Genomic DNA, 23,314 nt, shown 5'->3' with positions numbered 1-23,314 from the left:
TCAGCACCAAATTTTAAGGAGAAAACTGATAAATTCAAGCTATTTGGAGGGCAGGGGCCAGAATGCTGAAGCATCTGAACATCAGGCCATATGAGGAACAAAATTCTTGACCTTGGTGAAGGAAAGACAAGACAAAACTTGAGGTCACTTTCCAAATATTCAGAGTATCATGTGTAATAATAGTGATCTAGTACAATCATAGGGAGGCATAATTTGTTTTTTTTAATCTTATCAGTAACATTTACCTAAAAATGGAATGAGTAATCTACAAGGGTACTAGTTCTCTAAGTAAAGAGGAATTTATTGATATGGTTTCTGGCATCAGATGGATTCTGGTTCTAGAATTATTCTTAGTTAGGAGCAGTCTTCCTCCATCAGTCTTGGAATTAGGTGCAGTATAATTTATCCACAAAGAAACAGAAATACTTGAAAAATCACATAAAATGAGTATATCTTTCAGGCCTTTCTTCCCTCTCCATGAAAGAAAGAAACTGAGGGGATCCCTGGGTGGTTTGGCGGTTTAGCGCCTACCTTCGACCCAGGGCATGATCCTGGAGTCCCAGGATGAAATCCCACATCGAGCTCCTTGCACAGAGCCTGCTTCTCCGTAAATAAATAAATAAATAAATAAATAAATAAATAAATAAATAAATAAATAAATAAATAAAAAGCTAGCTAGCTAGCTAGCTAGCTAGATAGATAGATGATAGATAAAAGCTTTAAAAAAAGAAAAAGAAACTGGGATAAAGAGTCCCAAGCCCATGTCTTGCCTATTGTTAGTATATTGAGCTGCACTTGGTCAGTCAGAAAGAGGAATCAGAAACCTTGAACCATTCCCTTGAAAAGTCAGTGCTACCCACACCGCTATCTTGTACACAAGTAGACAGGTGTACATGTTGTGTAGTATTAAATACCACCCTATGTCAGATGCATCCCCAACTACAAACCCAGATGGCATTTCATCACTAGCTATTTCTTTAAATCCCAGTATAGTTTCTTGAAGCCGCCTTAAAACTGAAAGATGCTACACTGGAGAGAAAACACATTTCCTGTCCCACCACCCATGCAGCCATCCATACATAGCTCCAGAGATGCACCAAGCATTTCACTGGGCATGGGGGATGCAAAAGTCTGTCAGAGTCCGGCCTGAGAAAGCTGACCTGAGCCAAGTAGAGCCAGGTCAAGTCCCAATCATGAGACGCTAGTCAAGGAAGACCACCAAGGAGAAGGCAGTGAGCCCATGGACAGAGCCATAGATTGAAGAACAGGATTGAAAGGGAAGAAGAGGAGCAGCAAAGTATGTGCCCATGATCATCTTAGGCTGTGACGGGACAAGTGAATGCCCCTTATGTGGCAATTTTATTTTAACAAAATATGTATTTATTAAAGTGAGATTTTGCTTTGCTTTTGTTTTTCAGAGACCTGAAGCTAGATAACATCCTGTTAGACAAAGATGGACATATCAAAATAGCAGACTTTGGAATGTGCAAGGAGAACATGTTAGGAGATGCCAAGACAAACACTTTCTGCGGAACCCCTGACTACATTGCCCCAGAGGTAGGGATGTGCTGCCCGAATGGTGTGCATGGGCCCTTGCCCAGCCCCACATGTCCCAAGCCAAGCATCACTGCTCTTTCCTCTCCTGAAAAAAAATCCAAAGAATTTAAGTAGTTTGTTTCAGGATTTATATTTGTTTTTCTGAGTATTTCATAAATATGGCTGCACACAGGGCTATATTATTATTTGATGAGTGCTCAGCTGACTAGTTAGTCTCTCTAAGTCTTGAATGGCTCAGCATATCCTCCTCAGCCCTGGATCCTCCTTACCACAGCCTTAAGCTGTATTCACTCCACTCAGACCAGCCAGAAGAAACAACAGTGAAGATCCAGGTGGTCACTGAACAGGCTCATAAGTATCCACCTGAATAAGTCCAGTGGTTTCACCTTGGGACCAGAAAAACCTAAACTGTGGTTTCTAAGCTCTCTCATGTCATGTGACCAGTTTGCTGAAGTCTGCTGACCCTCATCCCCTCTTCTGTAAAATGAGGAGGATATTTATGGTCAGTGACATTTTAAGAGTAAAATGGAAAAGCCTATGAAAGTTGTTTTGTTTTTTAAAAGATTTACTTATTCATTCATTTATTCATTCATGAGAGACACACAGAGAGAAGCAGAGACACAGGCAGAGGGAGAAGTAAGCTCACAAGGAGCCCAATGTGGGACTTGATCCCTGGACCTGGGATCAGGTCCTGAGCTGAAGGCAGACACTGAAACACTGAGCCACCCAGGCGTCCCGAAAGTGTTTGTTTTTTTTTTTAAAGGGTGAGGAGCTCATATTCTAAGCTCTTAGAAGAATGGAAGTTGCTCAGAAGGCATCCAGCAGTCCTACTCTACCCATGTGCCCCCCGGTAATGGAGTCCTCCCCAGCTGTCAACCCCAGGGAGGTTGGACATCCCCTTACCACTTGGGCCTTCTCATAGCAAAACACTCATCTTCATTGCCTTTTTTATCTCAATCTCCCTGTGCTACTGGATGATTGCTCTAAAATCAAGCTATTTCCTTTTTAAGTTTTTATTTTGAAATCATTATAGATTAACAAGAAATTGCACAAATAGTACAGAAATGTCATATATATGTGAGTATGTATGGGTGTGTATATATACGTATGTATATATGTATGTGTGTACATGTATATGTCTATACACACACACACACACACACACACCTTTTCTCCAATTTCCCCCAATGGCTACATCTTCTCTAACTATGGTACAATACCAAAACCAGGGAATGGATATTGGTACAACATATATATAGTTCTGTATCGTTTTATCATATGTATAGATTAGTGTGATCTTATTCAATTTTATATTCAAGGAACAAGCATGGCGCTTGACACATTACACTGCTAATAAAATATCTTTCAGAAGGATGAATGAATATCAATCAATGTGGAAAGAGGGGATGGTTGTTCGATAGTGATGGAATTCTGATTTCTTCGGCCAAAACTTAGCAAGTCTGTCATTGCTTGCATAATTGTGGCACCCTGAGGCTAAGAAATATGTTGGCTTTGTCCTGTGCTTATTTGGTATTTAATTTTGATTGAACCTTGTTTAACTTTCTTGTCTGCAAATTCCTTACACCAGAGCCTTTCCCTGGTACTGATTCCTTCTGCATCTTCCAGAATATAGCATCAGCAACCAACTTCTCTCTTTGCAACTTCAGTCTCTCTCATCTTCCAGCATACTTGTCTTCACACTCTTCCGTTCTGGGCCCCCTTGTCTTCCTACTATAGATTGTCCATGAGAGGTAGTACTTAGGACTATGGTTCTAACTCCAAACTCAATATGGCCAGCCCAAGCTTCTTGCTCCAGCTATCACAGGCCATTCAAATATAACAGGTCTCAAACTCACTTTCTCTGTTGAACCTGCTCCGCCCCACCCCACCCTTCTCCTTTATCCCTGTTTTGGTAAATTACACACCTATTCATCTACACACCTGGCTAGAAAGCTAGGAATAATATAACTTTTATCTTTCTTACCTTTCCCAAATCCAAACGCCAAAATGTAGCCCTCAGGGACGTCTATTCTTTCCCCTCCCCAGTCTTGTGACTGAATTAAGAATCTCCTTTGATTCCTTCTCAATCCTCAAAATGAATCCCTTTGATTTGACCTCCATTGATTCTCCAATTCCCTCACCAACTTCCCCACTGCTACCCTACTCCAGGCCCTGACCATCTCTTGCCTGGACACCCTCTGCTCTCCATCACCATCCAACTTCAGGGCATTCTCTTTACATAGTTTTAAAGTTTTGTAAAAGATGCTCCCTCATCACTTAAAAGCATCCCCAGTCTATGTATTTTTTTATATGAATCTCACATATTATTGCCAACTAATATAGCCTATATGTTATAAAACATGCATAGAGAAGAATATAATCAGGTTGAACTAAAAATGAAATATACATTTTTTTTAAGATTTCACTTTTTAAATAATCTCTACACCCAAAGTGGAGCTCAAGTTCAGAATCCTGGGATCAAGAGCCAGCCAGGCACTCCAAACTAAAATTATCTTAACTAATTTTATTGTTTTTAACAGTACATTTGTGTTTCATTAAAATAATGAGATCAAATAACTTCTTAAAATTTTGATTTAATGTTTTAGCACCCTTAGATTCAAAAGTCTGATTAGTTTTTTAATTCTTGGTTTCATTGGCCATCATACCTGGAAAAGATAGCTCATGAAGGCACAGTATCACTTAGACTTGACAGTATATATTTTAGGCAAGTTTCATCATTGACAGTAGTGGTTGCAATTCAAATAATTCCATAATTCGAAACAATGTCTTTGATACATCTGACTTTTTTTTTTTAGCTTTCTTGTCTCAATGAATGGCACTGTTGGTGACAAAGAGCTGTACTGAGAGTCAGAGAGACCACCCTGCTACATTCTATATCCTTGTATTCTTCAGCATGATCTTCAAGCCTCTCTCCCGACAAAGATTTAAGGATTTGCCATTTTGCCAAAATGAGTTTTGTTTAAAGAGAACCCAGCTGTCCACATAATTGGGCACACAACATAAACGACATGCCTTAGGATAATAAGTAATAGCAATGATGGTAACACACCTTACAATATGCTGAAAGCAAACATACAGATGCAACCACCCCCACACTCCCTCTGAGAGGGGCTTCCCATTTTCCTTTCAGGAGACCTCAGTTACTGTTTAAAATTCTAAATGAGGGCACCAGTGTCACTCTTAATTTTTTTAAAAATTAACGTAAATACAAGTCCTAATATTTTCTTCCCCTGTCTCGCTGTACCATCTGGTTGATCCCGGGAGCACATGCACCATTCGGAAGGCCACTGCTCCACCAAGCCACCAGACTTACCTTTCTAATGGGCAAATCTGTCATCCACTGCTTTAAAATCTTCAAGACGTCCCCATTATCAACAGCTCACAAGCCAAAATCCTGGAACTAGGTCCTTAATAATGTCCCTGGACTTGCCATTTTGCATTCATCTCTCCTGCTCCTTAACCATACACTCTGAGGCCTTGGTCTGTGGTTATCCCCGGGATGACCTCCAAAGTCATCTCCCTAAAGAAGCCTCTGGTTCCCTGAAATAGCTGTTTCTTCCTCTGCACTACCATAGCACACGTGTAATCCAAGTGACCAGTAAACCATTTCTCACAGTTAGAGCCCATGACTTATCCATCTTAATGTCTCCCAACCTCAGCCTGGAGCTCCCATCAACCATCTCCTGAATAAATGACCACACAGTACACACCCTCAATGTCTACCTGTGAATGTATGCTAGATTTCCCCACAGCTGGCCCTCTTTTATAGAGTAAATCTCACTAGCCTCTCCCTTCTCTACCCATGAAAATACTACCCATTTTTCAACATTCCACTCACATATATATACTTTGTAAAGTTTTTCCTTTATCTTATTGACCAACTGTCCCCTCCTCAAAAAACAAAACAAAATAAAAACAGGACATGTCCTCTCCAGTCTCTGGACCTTAATAAAAATTTAAACTTCCCTTATTGTGGTTCTAAGTATACACTACCTAGTACTATTTTTATGTGTATTCAGTTATTGTCAAGGAAGGGACACTGTGGCAAATGAAAAGCCAGCTAGGCAAAGCATTAGAAACACGCAGGAGCACAGACCAGATGGGACAAGGGCCAAGAAGCCCACCTGGAAAATACTGGTATTTCCTGACAGGAGAACCCAAATTACAGAAATAAATGCATTTCAGAGCAACATCAGGAATGATGCACAAAAATAAATAAATAAATAAATAAATAAATAAATAAATAAATAAATAAATAAATAAATAAATAAAACCAAACCAAACCAAACCAAACCAGAACAGACTGCCCTCCCCAAAGCTGGGAAATACTCCCAGTCTATATCCCCTGAGACATGAAACGCTGTGGCTTATTGTGTCTCCCAGTTCCAGGACTGGGGGTCTAACAGATCATTGGAGGTCCAAGCTCTTTTTGACAAAACTAGGAAAACAAAACACAGAAGCACCCTCTGTCGAATATATACTAGCCACTTAGTAAATCCATGTGGGATTCCGATGCACAGAAGCAGCTCCCTGGAGAGAGTACAAGTCACTTGGGGACCAGAACTATAGAGGCACTGGGTCTGGGTGGTCACTTCATAAACTACAACAGCACCAGCACATCAACGCAGTGACCTTATGCAGATGTAATTCGCAGTCTCCACCAAGCAGATGGGACCGCAGATCGCTCTCGCTGTTGGTGAGAAAGAGACTCTGACATCTTTAGTATCCGAATTATTTGAGTAATGGGGAAGGAAACAGGACAAAAGATGATGAGGCCATAAAAAGGCAGCAGAGGCTGTGAAACAGAAAAAGGAGCCACTCCAGCCATTGTTTCTCTACCAGTTTCTTTAAAAAATATGGACAATGTGAGCATAGCCATGTTAGGTTGTGGTTTAATCTAGGAGACATTAAATATGAAAGGATCAGGTTTCAGAATATCACTTCAGCTCACTAAGAGATCTTAAATAAGACAGGTAACCACCCGAAGTCCAATCACACCCCTTGTTATATAGGGATCACAGGACCTGTGCCTCAGTTCTTATAAATAAAACACATAACTTATGGCAAACACCTAATGCACGTCAGCATATTTCTGCAGACTTTCTGTTGTGGCTGTGTGAGTCTGCTTTGTGCTTCTTCCTCCCTACTTAAGACAAATTCTTTATTAACATCACCTAGCTTTATGGACGCCTGGGTGGCTCAGTTGGTTAAGTATCTGCCTTCTGCTCAGATCATGATCTCAAGGTCCTGGGATGGAGTCTTGCATCAGGCTCCCTGCTCAGAGGGGAATCAACTTCTCCCTCTACCCCTCCTACCTGCTTGTGCCCTGGCACAATGCGCTCTCTCTCTTTCTCTCTCTCTCTCTCACTAGCTCTCTCTGAAATAAAATCTTTAAAAAAAATCAAAAACAAAAACAACATCACCTAGCTTTAGAAAACTTAATTTCCACCACAGCTGTGTCCTGTCTTCCAAATTTCATCTGTCCTTCCAGATCAAGTGGTTTATGAAGACCTGAAGCTCAGAGCAGTTTCTGGTTGCTTTGGCTCCCCCTTCTGACATGTCCTGAGAATTGCATGTGAAGCAGCCCACTCCCACCCCCTCCCCCACCCCCACCCCCACTCCCAACCCTTTTAAGGCAAATGCATCTGAATGAAGATTGTGTGCATGCAAATGCACACAACCTTGTTTTCTTTTTTTTTTTTTTTTTTTTAATTTTTATTTATTTATGATAGTCACACAGAGAGAGAGAGAGAGGCAGAGACACAGGCAGAGACAGAAGCAGGCTCCATGCACCGGGAGCCCGACGTGGGATTCGATCCCGGGTCTCCAGGATCGCGCCCTGGGCCAAAGGCAGGCGCTAAACCGCTGCGCCACCCAGGGATCCCGTTGTTTTCTTTATCTCTCTCCCTGCATCTACTTTTAAACTTTCCCTTAAGGAATACTACATCTTCTCTAAACTTCAACTTTTGTATTTAAAAACTGAGTTACAGATGGTGGCTAGCATTTTTATGCTGGAAGTCAGCCGCAGATTGCAAACATCTGTCTGCAACTTAGTCTTTATTTTCACAAATGGGTACCAGTTGACCAAGATAGGTCTTTATCCTAGGACATATAGTCATTTCCCTAGGATCCAGCATGCGGTCTTGCCTACTTTTCACTGGGTTCTCACAGCAACCCAGTAATAAGCCAAATGTTATCACCACTTTTCACAAATGAGATGCAGGGGCGGGGCCGTGAAAGAATCTGCCCCAAACTACACCATGAGGGACTAAGCCAGAGAGAGAACCCACAACATTTTGCATGGTTGACACAGTTGCATTGTGGTTTATCAACTCTTGTGTTAGAGACACTCCTGCCATATCCCTGAGACTCATACCAGATGTATCTGATTCCCCAGGACAGGCCTGGAGTCAGGTAGCGGTCAGAGATGGCAGCTATGCACATCATTCTGCTGCATCACAAGCCTCGCCAGCACCAGGACATGGAATGTCTAGAATGTAGCATCATTTTCCTTTCCAAAAGCAACCAGTGCTTTTTGAATAGTACTTCTATTATTCATTCCATAGGTCCATGTAAGAAAAAATTCCATTTCAAACGAGGAATTCTAACAGTAAAATGACCTTCGTGTATTTATGAGTATATGTTCACACAGGGAGACCCACTGAGGTAGGCCTCAAATTGTGGGGCGGGAAGGATGGCCATCCCAAGAGTCTCACTTTTTAATCCTGTGCTTCAATACTATTATCACTTCTCCCTATTGGGTAATAAAGCAGCTCATCCCCAACCCATCCTGGAAGTGGCAATTGTGAAAGACAATGATTTTCTTTTTTTTTTTAATATTTTTAAAAGATTTATTTATTTATGAGAGACACAGAGAGAGAGGCAGAGACACAGGCAGAGGGAGAAGCAGGCTCCTTGCAGGGAGCCCAATGTGGGACTTCATCCCAGGACCCCGGGTTCATGACCTGAGCCAAAGGCAGATGCTCAACCACTGAACCACCTGAGCGTCCCATAAAAAAAAAAAATTATTTAAGTTCAATTTGCCAACATATAACACTCGGTGCTCATCCCATCATGTGACCTCCTTAGTGCCCTTCACCCAGTCACCCCATCCCCCTACCCTCCTCCCCTTCTGTAACCCTTTGTTCCCCAGAGTCAGGAGTCTCATGGTTTGTCTCCCTCTCTAATTTTTCCCCAGTTTCCCTCCTTCCCTTATAGTCTCTTTCACTATTTCTTATATTCCACATATAAGTGAAACCATATGATGATTGTCCTCCGATTGACTTATTTCACTCAGCACAATACCCTCCAGTTCCATCCACATCAAATCAAATGGTGGGTGTTCATCCTTTCTGCTGGCTGAGTAGGTGTTCTTTGGAGAAATGTCTATTCATGTCTTCTAATCATTTCATGACTGGATTGTTTCTTGAGTGTTGAGTTCAGTAAGTTCTTTATGGATCTTGGATGCTAGCCCTTTATCCGATATGTCATTTGTGAATATCTTCTCCCATTCTGTAGGTCGTCTTTTAGTTTTGTTGATTGTTTCCTTCGCTGTGCAGAAGCTTTCTATCTCAAGTCCCAATAGTTCATCTTTGCTTTAGTTTCCCTTGCCTTCACAGATGTGTCTTGCAAGAAGTTGTTGCAGCCAGGTTCAAAAAGGATGTTGCTTGTGTTGTCCTTTAGGATTTATGGATTCTTGTCTCACATTTAGATCTTTCAACCATTTTGAGTTTATCTTTGTGTCTGGTGTAAGAGAACAGTCCAGTTTCATTCTTCTGTATGTGGATGTCCAATTTTTCCAACACCATTTATTGAAGAGACTGTCCTTTTTCCAATGGATAGTCTTTCCTGCTTTGTCAAAGATGAATTGACTGTAGAGTTGAGGATCCACTTCTGGGTTCTCTACTCCATTCCATTGATCTATGTGTCTGTTGTTGTGCCATTACCACACTATCTTGATGATCACAGCTTTGTAATACAGTTTGAAATCAGGCATTGTGATGCCCCTGGCATTGGTTTTCTTTTTCAATATTCCTCTGGCTATTCGGGGTCTTTTCTGATTCCCTACAAATCTTAATCTCCTCTTCTTCATTTAACAAATTGCTATTGTATTCCTACTGTGTACTGGTTTTAATTGAGGCAAAATATACATACTATAAAATATACCATTTTACCATCCTTAAGAATATTATTCAGTTAGTATTACATACATTCACATTATTGTACTGCCAGTCTCTAGAATTTTTTTATCTGGCACAATTCAAACTCTATATCCATTAAACAACTCCCCATTTCCCCAAACCCCAGCAACCATCACTCTCCTTCCTGTCCCTATAAATAAGACTCTTCTAGGTACCTCATATAAGTGGAATCCTTACAGTATTTGTCTTTTTAAGTCTGCCTTATTTCACTTAGCACAATGGTTTATCTAGGTTGTATCATGTGTCAGGATTTCATTCTGTTTTAAGGCTGAATAATATTTCACTGTATGTATAGACCACACTGTTTATCCATTCATCTGCTGATGGATACTTGCACAGTTTTAGAGAAGGTCACAGCTTGGTTTGTTAGAATGACAAGCATCGAACAGAGTCACGGGTATGCTCTCTACCTTCCAACATTAAACAAGGAAGCAGCTGAAAGGCCAGAATACAAAGTCTTTCCCACCAGGAGAGTGGATTGGTGAAAGGGTAGAAATCTTTTTGTTAGGTGGGATCCCAGACTTTAAACCCAGGTCCCTAAAGGACAGATCAGATCAGTTCTACTCAAAGCACTGCTATCAAGCTGGACATTACTCTCAGAGGATTTCTGAATCTTAAGTCTGTTATCCTAGTCTGTTATACAGGAGTGCCACTGAGCTAGACATACTCCCTAAATTTTTTTTCTAAGAGAGAGAACTTAAGCTGCGAAGAGGGGGTAGGTGCAGGGCAGAGGGAGAGAAAGGATCCCAAACAGGTTCAGTGTGGAGCCTAACACGGGGCTCAATCTGCCAACCCTGAGATCATGACCCGAGCCAAAACCATGAGTCAGACATTTAACCAATTGAGCCACCCAGGTGCCCCACTATATCTGACTTTTTAACAGAAACTATAGATGGAACTCCTTAGTCATACAACTGTGTCTGGTCAGGTTTTAAGGAATGGATTTGATCAGATGACTTATCTGGATGTGTGATTATCTACTGAAAGTTTATGCAAAGTCTCAGGTCAGCAGAAGTCAATAAAACAGGTGGGTTTGGTTTAGCTACTCACAGGAGAGCACAGATACCAGTTTGCTTAGGTCTAAGTCTACCACCCAAGTCCTCACATCCCAGGTGGGAAAATGAAGGCCAATTGCACAAGTCACTTGTTGCACATAAGGCCAGAGGAAAAGTAGAAATTAAAATCAAAAAATGTTTGCTCAGTTTGGCACTGCCCACTCATTTCTATCCGATCATTAACTTCTCAAAAGATACAGTTTTCACTGTGATGTGTGTTAAAACCACATAGTGTCATTGCCATCAACTATTTACTGAGTGGTGTTGAAAAGTTCAAGCAGGGTTTTCACTCATCCACCTTATGTTTATTAATTATACCTCTACCTCTTGGTCACAGATCTTGCTGGGTCAGAAATATAACCATTCTGTTGACTGGTGGTCATTTGGAGTTCTCCTCTATGAGATGCTAATTGGTCAGTCACCCTTCCATGGGCAAGATGAAGAAGAGCTTTTCCACTCCATCCGCATGGACAATCCCTTTTACCCTCGATGGCTTGAGAAGGAGGCGAAGGACCTTTTAGTGAAGGTAAGAAATGAAGTCAAGGAGACTCCATAGGATTAGTATTAGGTATTCTGATTGGTACTCCCAGACAGATCTAAGCTCTGATATATATATATGGTAAACAACAGTCCTTTCAAACTGGGTTTAAATGGGATGCTAAGCATCTGTGTCAACTGAGTTACCAATAGGATGGACATCAGATACCAAAATGAGAAGATAAACATTCACGGGCATAATTTACACAAGAAAGGCCCAAAAACTAGTTCCATGACTCTTTTAAGATTTTATTTATTTATTTATTCATGAAAGACACAGAGAGGCAGAGACACAGGCAGAGGGAGAAGCAGGCTTCCTGCGGGGAACCTGATGGGGGACTTGATCCCAGGACCCCAGGGTTACCATCTGAACCAAAGGCAGACGCTCAACCACTGAACCACCCAGGCATTCTGAGTTCCATGACTCTCGAATGCCCTCACTCTCAGATATAACTGGCCCATTCGCAAGCACAATTTGTGGCTTCAAACTCAACCTTTGGTTTCCCATTGTGCCCATTAAACCCATTGGTCCAGTTAATCTTCCCCTTCCCACCTGGACAGAACGTGCAACTTTTCTGTTCACTCTTCAGTGAAAGACAAATCTTTCATCATTCCTAAGCTATAAAAATCTCAGTTTAGAAATTAAAACTGTTCAACCCCAGACAGAAGTCATCACATCAACCTAATCCCTAAAGCAAAGACTTCTAATCCCTCTCTTCCATCATGTTCAGGGCTGGCAGCCACTCCTTTGGAGAAGGGAATGTGGTCATATTGTGGTCAGCTGTGTCCTCCAACTGTTCTCTTCCTAATTCTTGAGTTTCTATTTCAGGTCATACCCAGTTAAAAGTAGGGAGAGAATGGAGGGATAAGGAGAAACAATTGTTCTTTTGTCTGGGTGGCTTCATGCTCTGAAGTGGTTTGTTAAGGCCACCACTATTGTGGAGTATTCTAGTGGGTCTTTTCAAAGTACCATTTGGTGGGGACATTTTTGGTGGCAGCCCTTGATACACAGGTTGTTCAGTCTATTCCCTGGCCCAGCTACTGTACCAAACTCCACTTTCATGATGCTCCATCTCACTGCTCGCTACCTGCTGAGTGAACCTCTTAGGCAATATTTAAAATGATTCAGACCAGCTCCCCTGCCACATCCCTTTCCTCTGTTCACTGGAAAAAAAATGGATGCATTTTTCACCCTATAACTCAGAATTCAGACTGTCACCACCTCTGCAGCAGTCCCCAGAAATCACCACCAAAGCAGGAGTCAGACCCCTATCCATGATAGCCCAGAATCAATGCAGAACTGGTAATGCCACAGATGGGAACTGGGAGCTCCTCGGATAAACTCATGTAGGGACATAAGAAGCACCTGAGAGCCGTCATTAAAGATTTAGATTTTAGGGGCACCTGGTGGCTCAGTCAGTGAAGTTTCTTGATTTCAGCTCATGTCATGATTCCAGGGTTGTGAGATTGAGCCCCGCGTTAGGCTCCGTGCTCAGCAGAGTCGGCTACGGATTCTCTCTCGCTCTCCTTCTGCTACTCCCCCCCCCCCCAATTTCTCTCCCTAAATAATAATCTTTCATTTTTTTTTATTTTAGGCACTCTTAGTTTACCTTTTTGTAGGATGCAAAACAGTGTATAAGTACAAAAAAAAAACATAAATCACAGTACTACAAATCCTATTACATATAACAACCACCTGCACCCAATGAGCTGTCCTGACAGCTACTGAGATCAAGGAAAGATGTACCAGTGTGATCAAGAAGCTAACAACTCTAAAAGTGGGCCAAGAATACAGGTGTTTTGAATTCTGACATCTCCTATCTCAGCTTGCTTTAAAAAATCATTTAGGTAAATAATTTTCAGCCTTGGTGTCTTTATACTGAGAAATGGGAATAAGACTTTTCAACATCAGAACATACCAGTGCGGGATCCCCGGGTGGCGCAGCGGTTTGGTGCCTGCCTTTGGCCCAGGGTGCGATCCTGGAGACCCGGGATCGAATCCCACGTCGGGCTCCCGGCATGGAGCCTGCTTCTCCCTCTGCCTGTGTCTCTGCCTCTCTCTCTCTCTGTGACTATCGTAAATAAATAAAAATTTTAAAAAATAAAAAAAAAGAACATACCAGTGGATTTTAAATCTAAACTTAAAAAGATTACCAGGTCCATCTTTTTTTTTTTCCACTAGTCTACTTGTTTCTTATGAACTATTTGGACTTAAATGTAAAGGGCATCCACTTCTCCCACTCTCATACAACTGACAACTTATCCAGATCCTTTGAAATGTTGAGGCAACTCTAAAGCTCCCCCTCAAGATTCAAGATGTTGAATCTAAAGTGCTGACAAAGCCCTCCCAGGACACCTAGCCCAAGGCTGATGACATTTAAAATCTGACTCAGTTCAATTCAGCTTTCCATTTCTATTATCCAAACAAGCCATAAACCTAGAAAACTCTCAAAATGACCAATTAAATACACTTTTAATGACTGAACAACACACATATAAAATGAAAGCTGATTTCAAAATTAGCCAGTTAAAAATATGACTACAGTAAAAACAAAGTTAGCAGGAATGTGAACAATTTTGCTTTACATAAAGGCAAGTTCAAACACTATTAGAGTTACTGCTGTTATTTTACACATTGCCCTCCGAAGGACTTAAGGTGGTTAGTTGGCTCCAGATGCTGTAATGAAATATCACAGACTGAGGTACTCAGACTCTGACAAATTTATTTACTAACAGTTCTGGAGGCTGGAAGTCCAAAAGCAAGGTCCAGCAGGGTCAGTTTCTGGTGAAGGCTTTCTTCCCAGCTTGCAGGCAGGCACCTTCTTGCCATGTCCTCACACAGCAGGTGAAGAGCTCTCTGCTGTTTCTGTTTAGAAGAATGCTAATTCTATTGGACCAGCTTCCCGCCCATATGACTTCATTTAACCTTAATTACTCCCTCATTCCAGGCACACTCACTTCGGGGGTTACGGCTTCAATGTATGAATTTTGAGGGGACACACTTCAATCTGTGGTGTGAGGGTACACTGGGAAGGCCTGAGCCCACAAAACCCACCGGAAGAAGGAAATAAGGAAAGAGTGTAGGGGCTGCCTGTAGGCGATCCACCTTCATCTCTTGGTGTTCCATAAAGCTCAACAGCTATGCTTCCCAAACCTAGCTCCTCCTTGGGTTCTGGAAGAGCTCCCAGTGAGGAAGGAGGGTGAAGGAGTAATGGGGCCAGGTGGAGTTAATCAAAAGTAAATGCTGGAAGTGATGGTTTTAAAGGACAGAAGGACTGGTGGGGGTGGGGGGAAGAAAGAAGGCATCCAGTTGGAGGAGGAAAGATGACAAGTCACATGTATGGAATATTACTCAGCAGTAAAAAGAAATGAACTATTATTGATGCACAAAACCACTTGTATGACATTATGCTGAGTGAAAAAAACCTAGTCTCAAAAGGCCGCATACCGTGTGAGTCCACTTGTGTAACATTCTTGAAAGGACATTGTGGGGACAGAAATCAGATTAGTGGCAGTGGGGGTTAGGGAGTATGACTGTAAAGGGGTATCCCTAGGGACAGCTTTATGCTGACAGGACAGTTCTGTATCATGTGTGTCATGGTAGTTACCCCAATCTGCACAGGACATAAAGTGACAGAGAACTAGACACAGATATTGTATCAACGCCAATCTCCTGGTTTTGGCGTCACACTGTCATAACATATGACGTCAGCATTAGTGGAAACTCGGTGAAGGGTACTCAGGACACCTGTACTAGCTCTTAACATCCTGTGAATCTATCTGTACAGACTGAATGTGCCCACCTCAAATTTCTATGTTGAAACCCTGACCCCCAAAAGTGATGATTATAGGAGGTGAGGCCTTTGAGACCTAATTAGGCATAGATGAAATAATGAGGGTGGAACCATACGGACTAGTACAGTTATACAAAGAGGAAGAGAAAGATTTTGCTCCCTCCAAGTGCACTTACCAAGGAAAGGCCATGTGAGGACATAGCAAGAAGGTAGCCACCTGCAAGATGAGAGTCCTCACCAGAAACTGCCCAGGCTGGCACCTCAATCTTGGACTTCTAGCATCTAGAACTATAATAAATGTTTACTATTTAAGCCACCACTCAGTCGATGGCATTTTGTTATAGCAGCCCAAGCAGACCAAGACACTATAATTACTTCAAAATAAAAAAGGGTAAAAACAAAATAAAATCTAAGGCTAAAAGCTAACAAATACCAAAACCAAAATCAGGTGCAGCTTCAATAGCAGGAAAAAGATTTGCTGCCACAGTGGAAAATAAATCTTGTTGAACAGAGCAGAAACCAAGACAACTGGAGACAAAGAATGCTGGAGGGATGGGCTGGTTGGTGAACATGGTTTTAAATCCATGTGGAGGAGATGGGGCTTATTCTTTCCCATGTGAGTTAGTAAAAATTCCCTGTCCTTTGCTGCATGAGAAAGAAAATCCTCTCCTGTGTTCCAGCAGTTGGGCTGATAAAAATTAGTTTCCATCGTGCCATTTGCTGACAATAAGACTGGCTTCTAGTTTCATCTCTGCTCCCCATTTGCTCTATAACTTTGATCCAACAGTTCCCCACATCCTTGAGATCCGTTTTCTGCAAAGATCAAAGGTAGTAACATTTCTGAGAAACTTCCTCTAGAGGATTATATATAATGTTGTAAAACCCAGAAGAAATGGGTCCTCTGAAAAAGTGGCATCTGTTACAGCAGCAGCAGCAGCAGCAATGTCAGCCTCTATCCCTTTTAGCCCTCATAGGGCATGGATGCATGGGGTGTCCTGAACAGCTACACAGTGGAGGAGGCTGTGCTCCGTCAGGAATTACAAAAGGGACACTGCTGTTCAGTTGACTCTTGCCAAAGAAACACCCCTCATTCATTCATCCAGTATGTTCTGCTTGTTTATTTGGAAACTGCTGGAAAATGAATGACCTCAAACAGAACCACCTCTCCTTTCTGTAGAAAGATGTATCTGACAAGGGAATGAAGAGGGGAGAGCACTCCTGGGATGGGCACTACATGCTGGTGGCCATCCTCAGGAGCCCAGCACTGACGTTCTAGCCCAGACAGTCGGATAAGTTTAAACAAACTCCAGCTGCATCCTGGCCATTCATGTACGAGGTGTGCTGTTTCCTATAAATGTAAACCACTCTCTGACAGCGTTTGTGAACAAAAGCAAGTCTCTATTCATGAACATTGAGTCCCCCCCTGTGCAGCATCCAAGGCACAGAGCCAGTGGCCTCCTGTGAGTTCACCAGTCATCTTCAGGACCTGGGAGGAGGAGGAGTGATTTGCCGCAGGCCAGAGAAGACAGTGATTTACCCTTGTGCAAAACTAGAAAGAAATTTGAGTCCTAAAGCTGGAGATCATGTTATAGTCTCATTACATGTCTTTTTAAATATATATTTAATTTCACAGGTACATAGACCAGGCTCAGAAAGCTTTGTCATGATGCTCTAGGTACAAATGCCACACATGGTACTGGGAAAATCTAATGGGAGACAGCATGGTGTACATGTGGCCTGGGGCAGTTACCTCTAATTTAATTCACTGAAGCCTTTAATTATAACAACACAAGCTACGTTTTGGTCCATGCTCAAGGCACTCACATCTTCCCTCTCATCTTATTTCATCAAAATATCCTTAAGAAGTAGAGGTCAATAGGATATTATGGTTGTTTCAAGGGAAGAGATACAGGGCAAATCACTTATTCCCTCTGCTTCTAAGAAATCAATCTGCTGGTTTAAAAAAAAACAAAGATTTTATTCATTTGAGACAGAGATACAGAGAGAGAGAGCATGAGCAGAGGGGAGAAGCAGACTCCCCACTGAGCAGGGGAGCCCAATGCAGGGCTTGATCCCAGGACCCTGGGATCATGACCTGAGATGAAGGAGGCAGACGCTTAATCATCTGAGCCGCCCAAGTGGCCCTCAATCTGCTTTCCATCTGTTGACTTACACTGGTGTTTGAGTCTGCAGGAAAAATATTTACTGTGTGACCTTGGTGCCTTTTCTATATGCTGTTCTATTGCTAAAAACAAGAGGCTAACAGAAGCTGAGACTGAAGACATGGTCTGCAAGTAATAAAGTAGAAGGATAGCTTGCTCACTTACTCAACAAACATTTATTGAGCATCTACTTTTTGCATGGCTGTGCAAGGTTCTGTAAGAAAGAGAAACTTAAATGGTGTCTGCCCTCAGAGCTTATACTCTGGTAAAACAAAAATACGCTTTAAAAATATATATATAGTGATATTTTCTCTAATGAAGGAAATATGTTCAGATGTTCTGTGGAGCCTAGAGGAGAGACCAATTCAACACCAGAGCAAGAAGGGGCTGCTTATAATTTAGACTCTACCCCTGACTAGGGCTGGATCTGTGATCTTGTGCAGTTTACATAGCTACTCTGAGCCTCAGTTTCCTCAGCTGACAATGGGACAATGATATCTGCTTTTAGAATCTGTTTTTAAAATCAGAAATGATATAGCTGAGACATCTAGCACCATCCCTGACTCTCAAAGAACATTGCTTGGAATGAGTCAGAGAATCAACCATATGACCATGAGCTTGACTTGAAGGGCAGAGAGAGCTCACCAGAGTTAACGTAATCAAAGAAAGCTTCACAAAGAAGAGGGAGTATAATGTCACCATGAATGGTGGGCTTGGATTTAAAGATGAAGAGGAGAGAAAAAATAAAAAAAATAAAGATGAGGAGAAGGAAATAGGAGCAGAATATGGGGAGAAGTACCTCCTTGCAAGATGGAAATGTCACTAGTGAAGGACAAAGGTAGGAAAGACAGGTGGCACATCCAGTAAGTAGACATGTCTGCACAAAATAGAGGGGTACAGTGAGAATGGAAGGATGTGTGTCAACAGAGGCCACGGAGAGCCTGGGATGCCCGCCTAGGTCACTAGGCAGTCAGAGGACACTAGGGCTCACCAGGGCATAGAGATGACCTTGCTTCACCCTGCATTTTACAGGTGAGGAACTCGAGACTCAGAAAACTTGCCCACAGCCTCGTGGGTAGTAAGTCTCTTGGGTAACAGACTCATGTTACTGGTTCTCTAACAGAGCTTTGAACCTTAAGTTCCATTGAGAGACCTCAGCAGCCAGCATAGGGTAAGGGGGGAAGGAAGTTAGGGTGACTGGCCATGTGGCTCTACTAGGTGGTTGCATGAGTGTTACACTTGGACTTTTAAAAAGATTATCATAATTACAAAAAAGGAAAAAAAAACTTCACTTTGCACGAAGTGAACGTGCAACATCCAAGCATGTTGGTTTTTGTTCTTTTAGTTTTGGGATTGTGGGATGAGGGGGGTTTTGGTAGAGCCTCTGAAGATTTTCAGATAGGAAGGCAAGACAAGTAAAGCAGTGTTTGATAACATATAGACTGGCTGTTCTTAAAGGAAGTAAAAGCAAGAGATCCCTGTAAATTAGTTGTTCATGGAGGTGAGTTCCTGCCAGAAGCTCATGGAAAATCACTTCATTTCACTCTGGTTTCTCTTTCAGGGACCCATGGTGTCCTTAAGACACCCTGTAGCTAGCAGTTACATTCTAAACAAACATCTAGCTGGGGTATGAAAAAAGGGGTAACCACTGCAGGCACTCAGGACCTGTGGCTTGCCTCTTAGCTCAAGAGGCTTGGTCTCTCCCATTCGGTACTGCCCTTGACCTGCTGTGTTTGAGTTCGAAGAGTTTCCAGATTTCTTTCCTGTCCTGGCCAATGTTCAGTTTGACCTCATGAGGAAAGTAACAGGAGAGGGGACAGTGTGGGGAAAAAAACAAGTCAAAAATATTAAAGATGATTTGAATTAAACATTACTTTACCAGCAGGTTTGCAGATGTCTTGTCCCAAGGGGACTATTGGCAACTAGTTTATATTATCCCTGAAGTGAACTTCTCCTCATAGCAAGACGGTTATCCTTAGAAGGCAGCTTTGTAAGAAGTCAGACTTGATCAATGGGAAGTCAACCAATTGATCACTTATTCTATGTTGTTGCACTTTACACCCCAGGAATCAGTGTGTGTGTGTGTATCATCCCACCCACGGAACAGCCTCACAGGAAGGACACTTTACTCACTTTACACATGAGGACACTGAGTCGAAGAGTCTGGTAACCTACCAGAGGTCCTATAAATTGGTCTAGATCCCCTTGAAAGACCGCATTTCTAGGGCAAAGAGCAAGGAAGAAAAAGCCTAGATTCCAGAATATTTAGAAGGCTCAATTGAGGGAGAATGTTGTCACCGATGTGACTTGAAGCAACAGGTGACACTGGTAAGTAGGAAAATAAGGTTAGAAAAGCATGTGTCAAATCGCTGAGCCTTTACCTTCATGGAGTCAAACTCCTGGGGAGCCAGGCTCAGGTACTAAGAGATGCAACCTTGTCTGAGGCTTCCCTTTAGAAATAACTGCTCCCTTTCTGCTGTTGCTCAGCTATTCGTGAGGGAACCTGAAAAGAGGCTGGGAGTGAGGGGAGACATCCGCCAGCATCCTTTGTTTCGGGAGATCAACTGGGAAGAGCTTGAAAGAAAGGAGATCGACCCACCATTCCGGCCTAAAGTGGTAAGGACTGTTGGCTCCCCACCATTCCTGCCTTGCCCCCCTCACCCCCAAGGCTGCCTGCCTGCTGCCCCTCACCCCTGTGTGGGCTCCAGCTTCCCTCCTGGGTTCAGTTCTTGGAGGAAGGTGCTTCCTTAACCATAATTCAGGTTGTTTGGCTGGTGGGGGGTTGGGGAGCAAGGGGATGTTACTCTTGTTTGCAGTATCTAACCTCTGCAAGGAAAATGTACCTGCATGAAAAGGAGTTGCTGGATGTACATGCCTCAGACTTAACACGCACGTGCCAGGTGACTCTCAGATGAGATAAGGAGTTTGTCTGATGTTCGTAATTCATTCACATACCTGTATCTCCTAATGGTGATTGTTACATGTTCTTCGGTTTAAGAAGTAAATTGGAGCTTAAGAAAAGACAAGTCTCTAAACTCTCATGTGTATGCTCACTAGCAAAAGACACTAACCTCAGTGAGAAAAGGTGACTTGACCACTTGCAGAACAAGCTGCCATAAAGTGAAGACAAAAATAAAACACAGTTAAGATGAGAAAGTTCTGCAGATGGATGTTGATAACAACGCATGCGCTTAATGCCACTGAACTGTACTCCTAAAAATAGGAGTACAAATGGTCACTTTTATGTTAGGTATATTTTAGTACAATTTTTACATGAAATGATTTTTTTAAAGAGTAAATCAAAGGGGTGTGTTTGCCATCTTTACCCATTCCTGGTGACTCCTGGGAAAAAAGAAGTAATGACCCAGGTAGATATAAACCATCTCAACTGTCCCTTTGCATAGAGATGACATCTCTATGTCTGTTCCGTGAGTGAGATGCTCCACTCTAGAAAAGAACTACTCCCATTCATCAGGATAGCAGATGGCCAGAGGAGGCAACTGTGTTCTCAGGGTTAGCAAAGTTAGTCTCAACATTTGACCCAAGCTCTGGGGATGCTCTAAGGGTTCTACAGGCTGGCTTATAGCACTCTTGTCATTTTTAATAGCATCATACCTAAACTATGAGTTAATAATTTGTGATAAAATGAATTTTTACCTTGTTTTAGCTCATCAGAACAATATAATTCATGTCTCAACTTCCATGGTACATTACAATCAACTTGATATTATCCACCTAAAAATCAGACTTTTGATCCACACTTTCCCTAGAGGACAATTCTCGATTCTACCAGTAGGAAGGAATTTCCCTCATGTGTTGTCTAAACAGCTATTTGTAGGCAGAGGCCACAGGCTATTGGTCTCACCAGCCAGGAGCCCTCTTGAGAGTAGGAAGAGCCTGACTCTTAGTTACTCATATATACACAAAGGTGACTTTTGATAATCTAAAAAAATTGAAGTGTACACCATACAAAGCAGCATTTATAAATAGGTATTCGTTTTTACATTCTTTCTTTTTCTTTTCTCACGAGCACCAATGGACCAGGTGGCTTAAGGGGAGCTAGTCCCAATCTGTCTATAGAAGACAGTCCAAAATGGTTGATAATGAAATTAATATGGGTAGAGGACTAAAAATAGTGAAGGATATTGATATAAGAACAGGAGTATATAATCTGCAAAAGTCCTGCCTTCTGCTCCCACCCTCTTCCCCTTCCCCAAACTGTCCCCTGAATACCAAAAGGCTACAGGTCAAATCTGGGCTCACCACTGTTTCAAAGGTTGCCAATCCTGTTTCATGTAAACTATTGACCAGAAGCATGAGATACTATTTGATGTATATAAAGAAGTTCCTTGACGTGAATTTAATTGTACCATTGCTAAGGGCATGGCTTAGGATCTTAGAAATGTTCCATAAATCCTATGACCATCTATAAATATTATTTCAGTTTACCTGGAATGCCCACATGGTCATACACAGATTGAACCCAGATAACAAAAATGAAGATAAATAATTCAGTTCCTGATTTTCTTCCCTTTTTCCCTCCACCCTTCCCTTAAACTCGGATGAAGAAATCACCGTATGACTGCAGCAATTTCGACAAAGAATTCTTAAATGAGAAACCCCGGCTGTCATTTGCTGACAGAGCCCTGATCAACAGTATGGACCAGAACATGTTCAGAAACTTTTCCTTCATTAACCCAGGGATGGAGAAGTTGATATCCTGAAGCACATCCCCTGACACACAAGGGAATTTGTCATGTGTCTGTGAACTGGTTCCAGTGACGCTCCTTGGATTCCTTTTCACCTTGGGAAAGAAAAGAAACACTCGATAATACAGGCTGAGACCTTTTAGCTCCTCACTGACTTTGCATCTACAGCAGAAGCCAATTCCTCCACTTCACTAATAACTACACCCTTCGGTGCTTCTCTGTCCTCTCCTGTGGCCACTCTTGAAGCGAGTTCATTACTAACCATAGTTACTACTGGCACAATGGTTCTCCTCTGCAATGTGACAAGACCTGAAAAGCTAATACTGCCCGAAATCATGGCTCTTCACATGGGCATCAACAGCTGATGAGTGGCCGAAGGCACAGTGAGCACAGACGTCTCAAGACTGAAACAGTGCCTCACCCTCTGCAGGAGTGGACTTCATTCAGCCACAGACAAGTAACCACTAACCTGTTTTGTTCTGTTTGCATCTGTGGACGTGTAAATGGTGGTGGGGGAAGCCCTGAATGGGTTTTTATGGGAATTCTTCACAATAAACATAGCTTGTAACTCGAGATTTACAGATCCATTCATTCTGATTAGGCATGAGATTCTCGGGAAAGAGGAAAATGGAAAGTAAAGAAGGGCTCATGTCACTGAGATGGAGGGTTTAATAAAACACCTACTCTGGCTATCTTGTCAACATAGACAGTAGAGTCCAACAAAGATAGAATCACTTACTCCTGCCAATAGAACCACCCCATCCACCCATTCTCAGTTGATTTCAATATCAGTGGAAGTCACTCATTACCATACTCTTCACACTGTAACAAAAAAAGGAAGTACATAATCCTTACAACAGAAAAGCAAAGCAATCTCTTATACCCTGAAAGTTGATTTGATGACTCATTTGTCTCCCTTTAGGCATTATTCAAGATAAAAGACCTATGCATGCTACTTGTAGCAGTTGATCTTGTTTAACTAGAATTTTAGCTATACATTTTTAAGTATCTGTGCTATTTGTATATTTTGATAAAATATTGTGACTTAATGACAGAGGTGGATATGTAAAAATGGAATAAAAGAAAGAAAGAAAGATGCCTCCTAATAGTTTTATTCCCTACTTGCCCCTAAGAACTTCGGTTTTTTCATGGTTATCATCAAAATGTAGCTAGCATGGAGTTTATGTTGTAAATTTTGGGAATCCCTAAAAATCCCCAAATAGGTGAGAAACTCAGTTACCACTTCTAAATTACTGTTACTATGTTCCTCTTTCCCTT

At 42.0% G+C, this 23,314-nt stretch overlaps 1 protein-coding gene across 1 annotated transcript in view; it reads left to right on the top strand.

Moving 5' to 3' along the window:
- Positions 1–22,609, top strand: part of PRKCQ (protein kinase C theta) — a 173,786-nt gene extending 151,177 nt beyond the window's left edge. The window contains exons 15-18 of the mRNA XM_055331991.1: positions 1,419–1,557; positions 11,172–11,360; positions 19,815–19,943; positions 21,896–22,609. Of these exons, the coding sequence (XP_055187966.1) occupies positions 1,419–1,557; positions 11,172–11,360; positions 19,815–19,943; positions 21,896–22,051 (613 nt within the window). The 3' untranslated portion in view covers positions 22,052–22,609. The remainder of the gene's footprint in view (positions 1–1,418; positions 1,558–11,171; positions 11,361–19,814; positions 19,944–21,895) is intronic.
- Positions 22,610–23,314: the final 705 nt, after the last annotated feature.

This window comes from Nyctereutes procyonoides, unplaced genomic scaffold, assembly GCF_905146905.1.
Source record: "Nyctereutes procyonoides isolate TBG_1078 unplaced genomic scaffold, NYPRO_anot_genome, whole genome shotgun sequence".
Taxonomy (NCBI): domain Eukaryota; kingdom Metazoa; phylum Chordata; class Mammalia; order Carnivora; family Canidae; genus Nyctereutes; species Nyctereutes procyonoides.
Note: the sequence above shows the minus strand (reverse complement) of the source record. Positions and strands in the feature narration are given on the sequence as shown.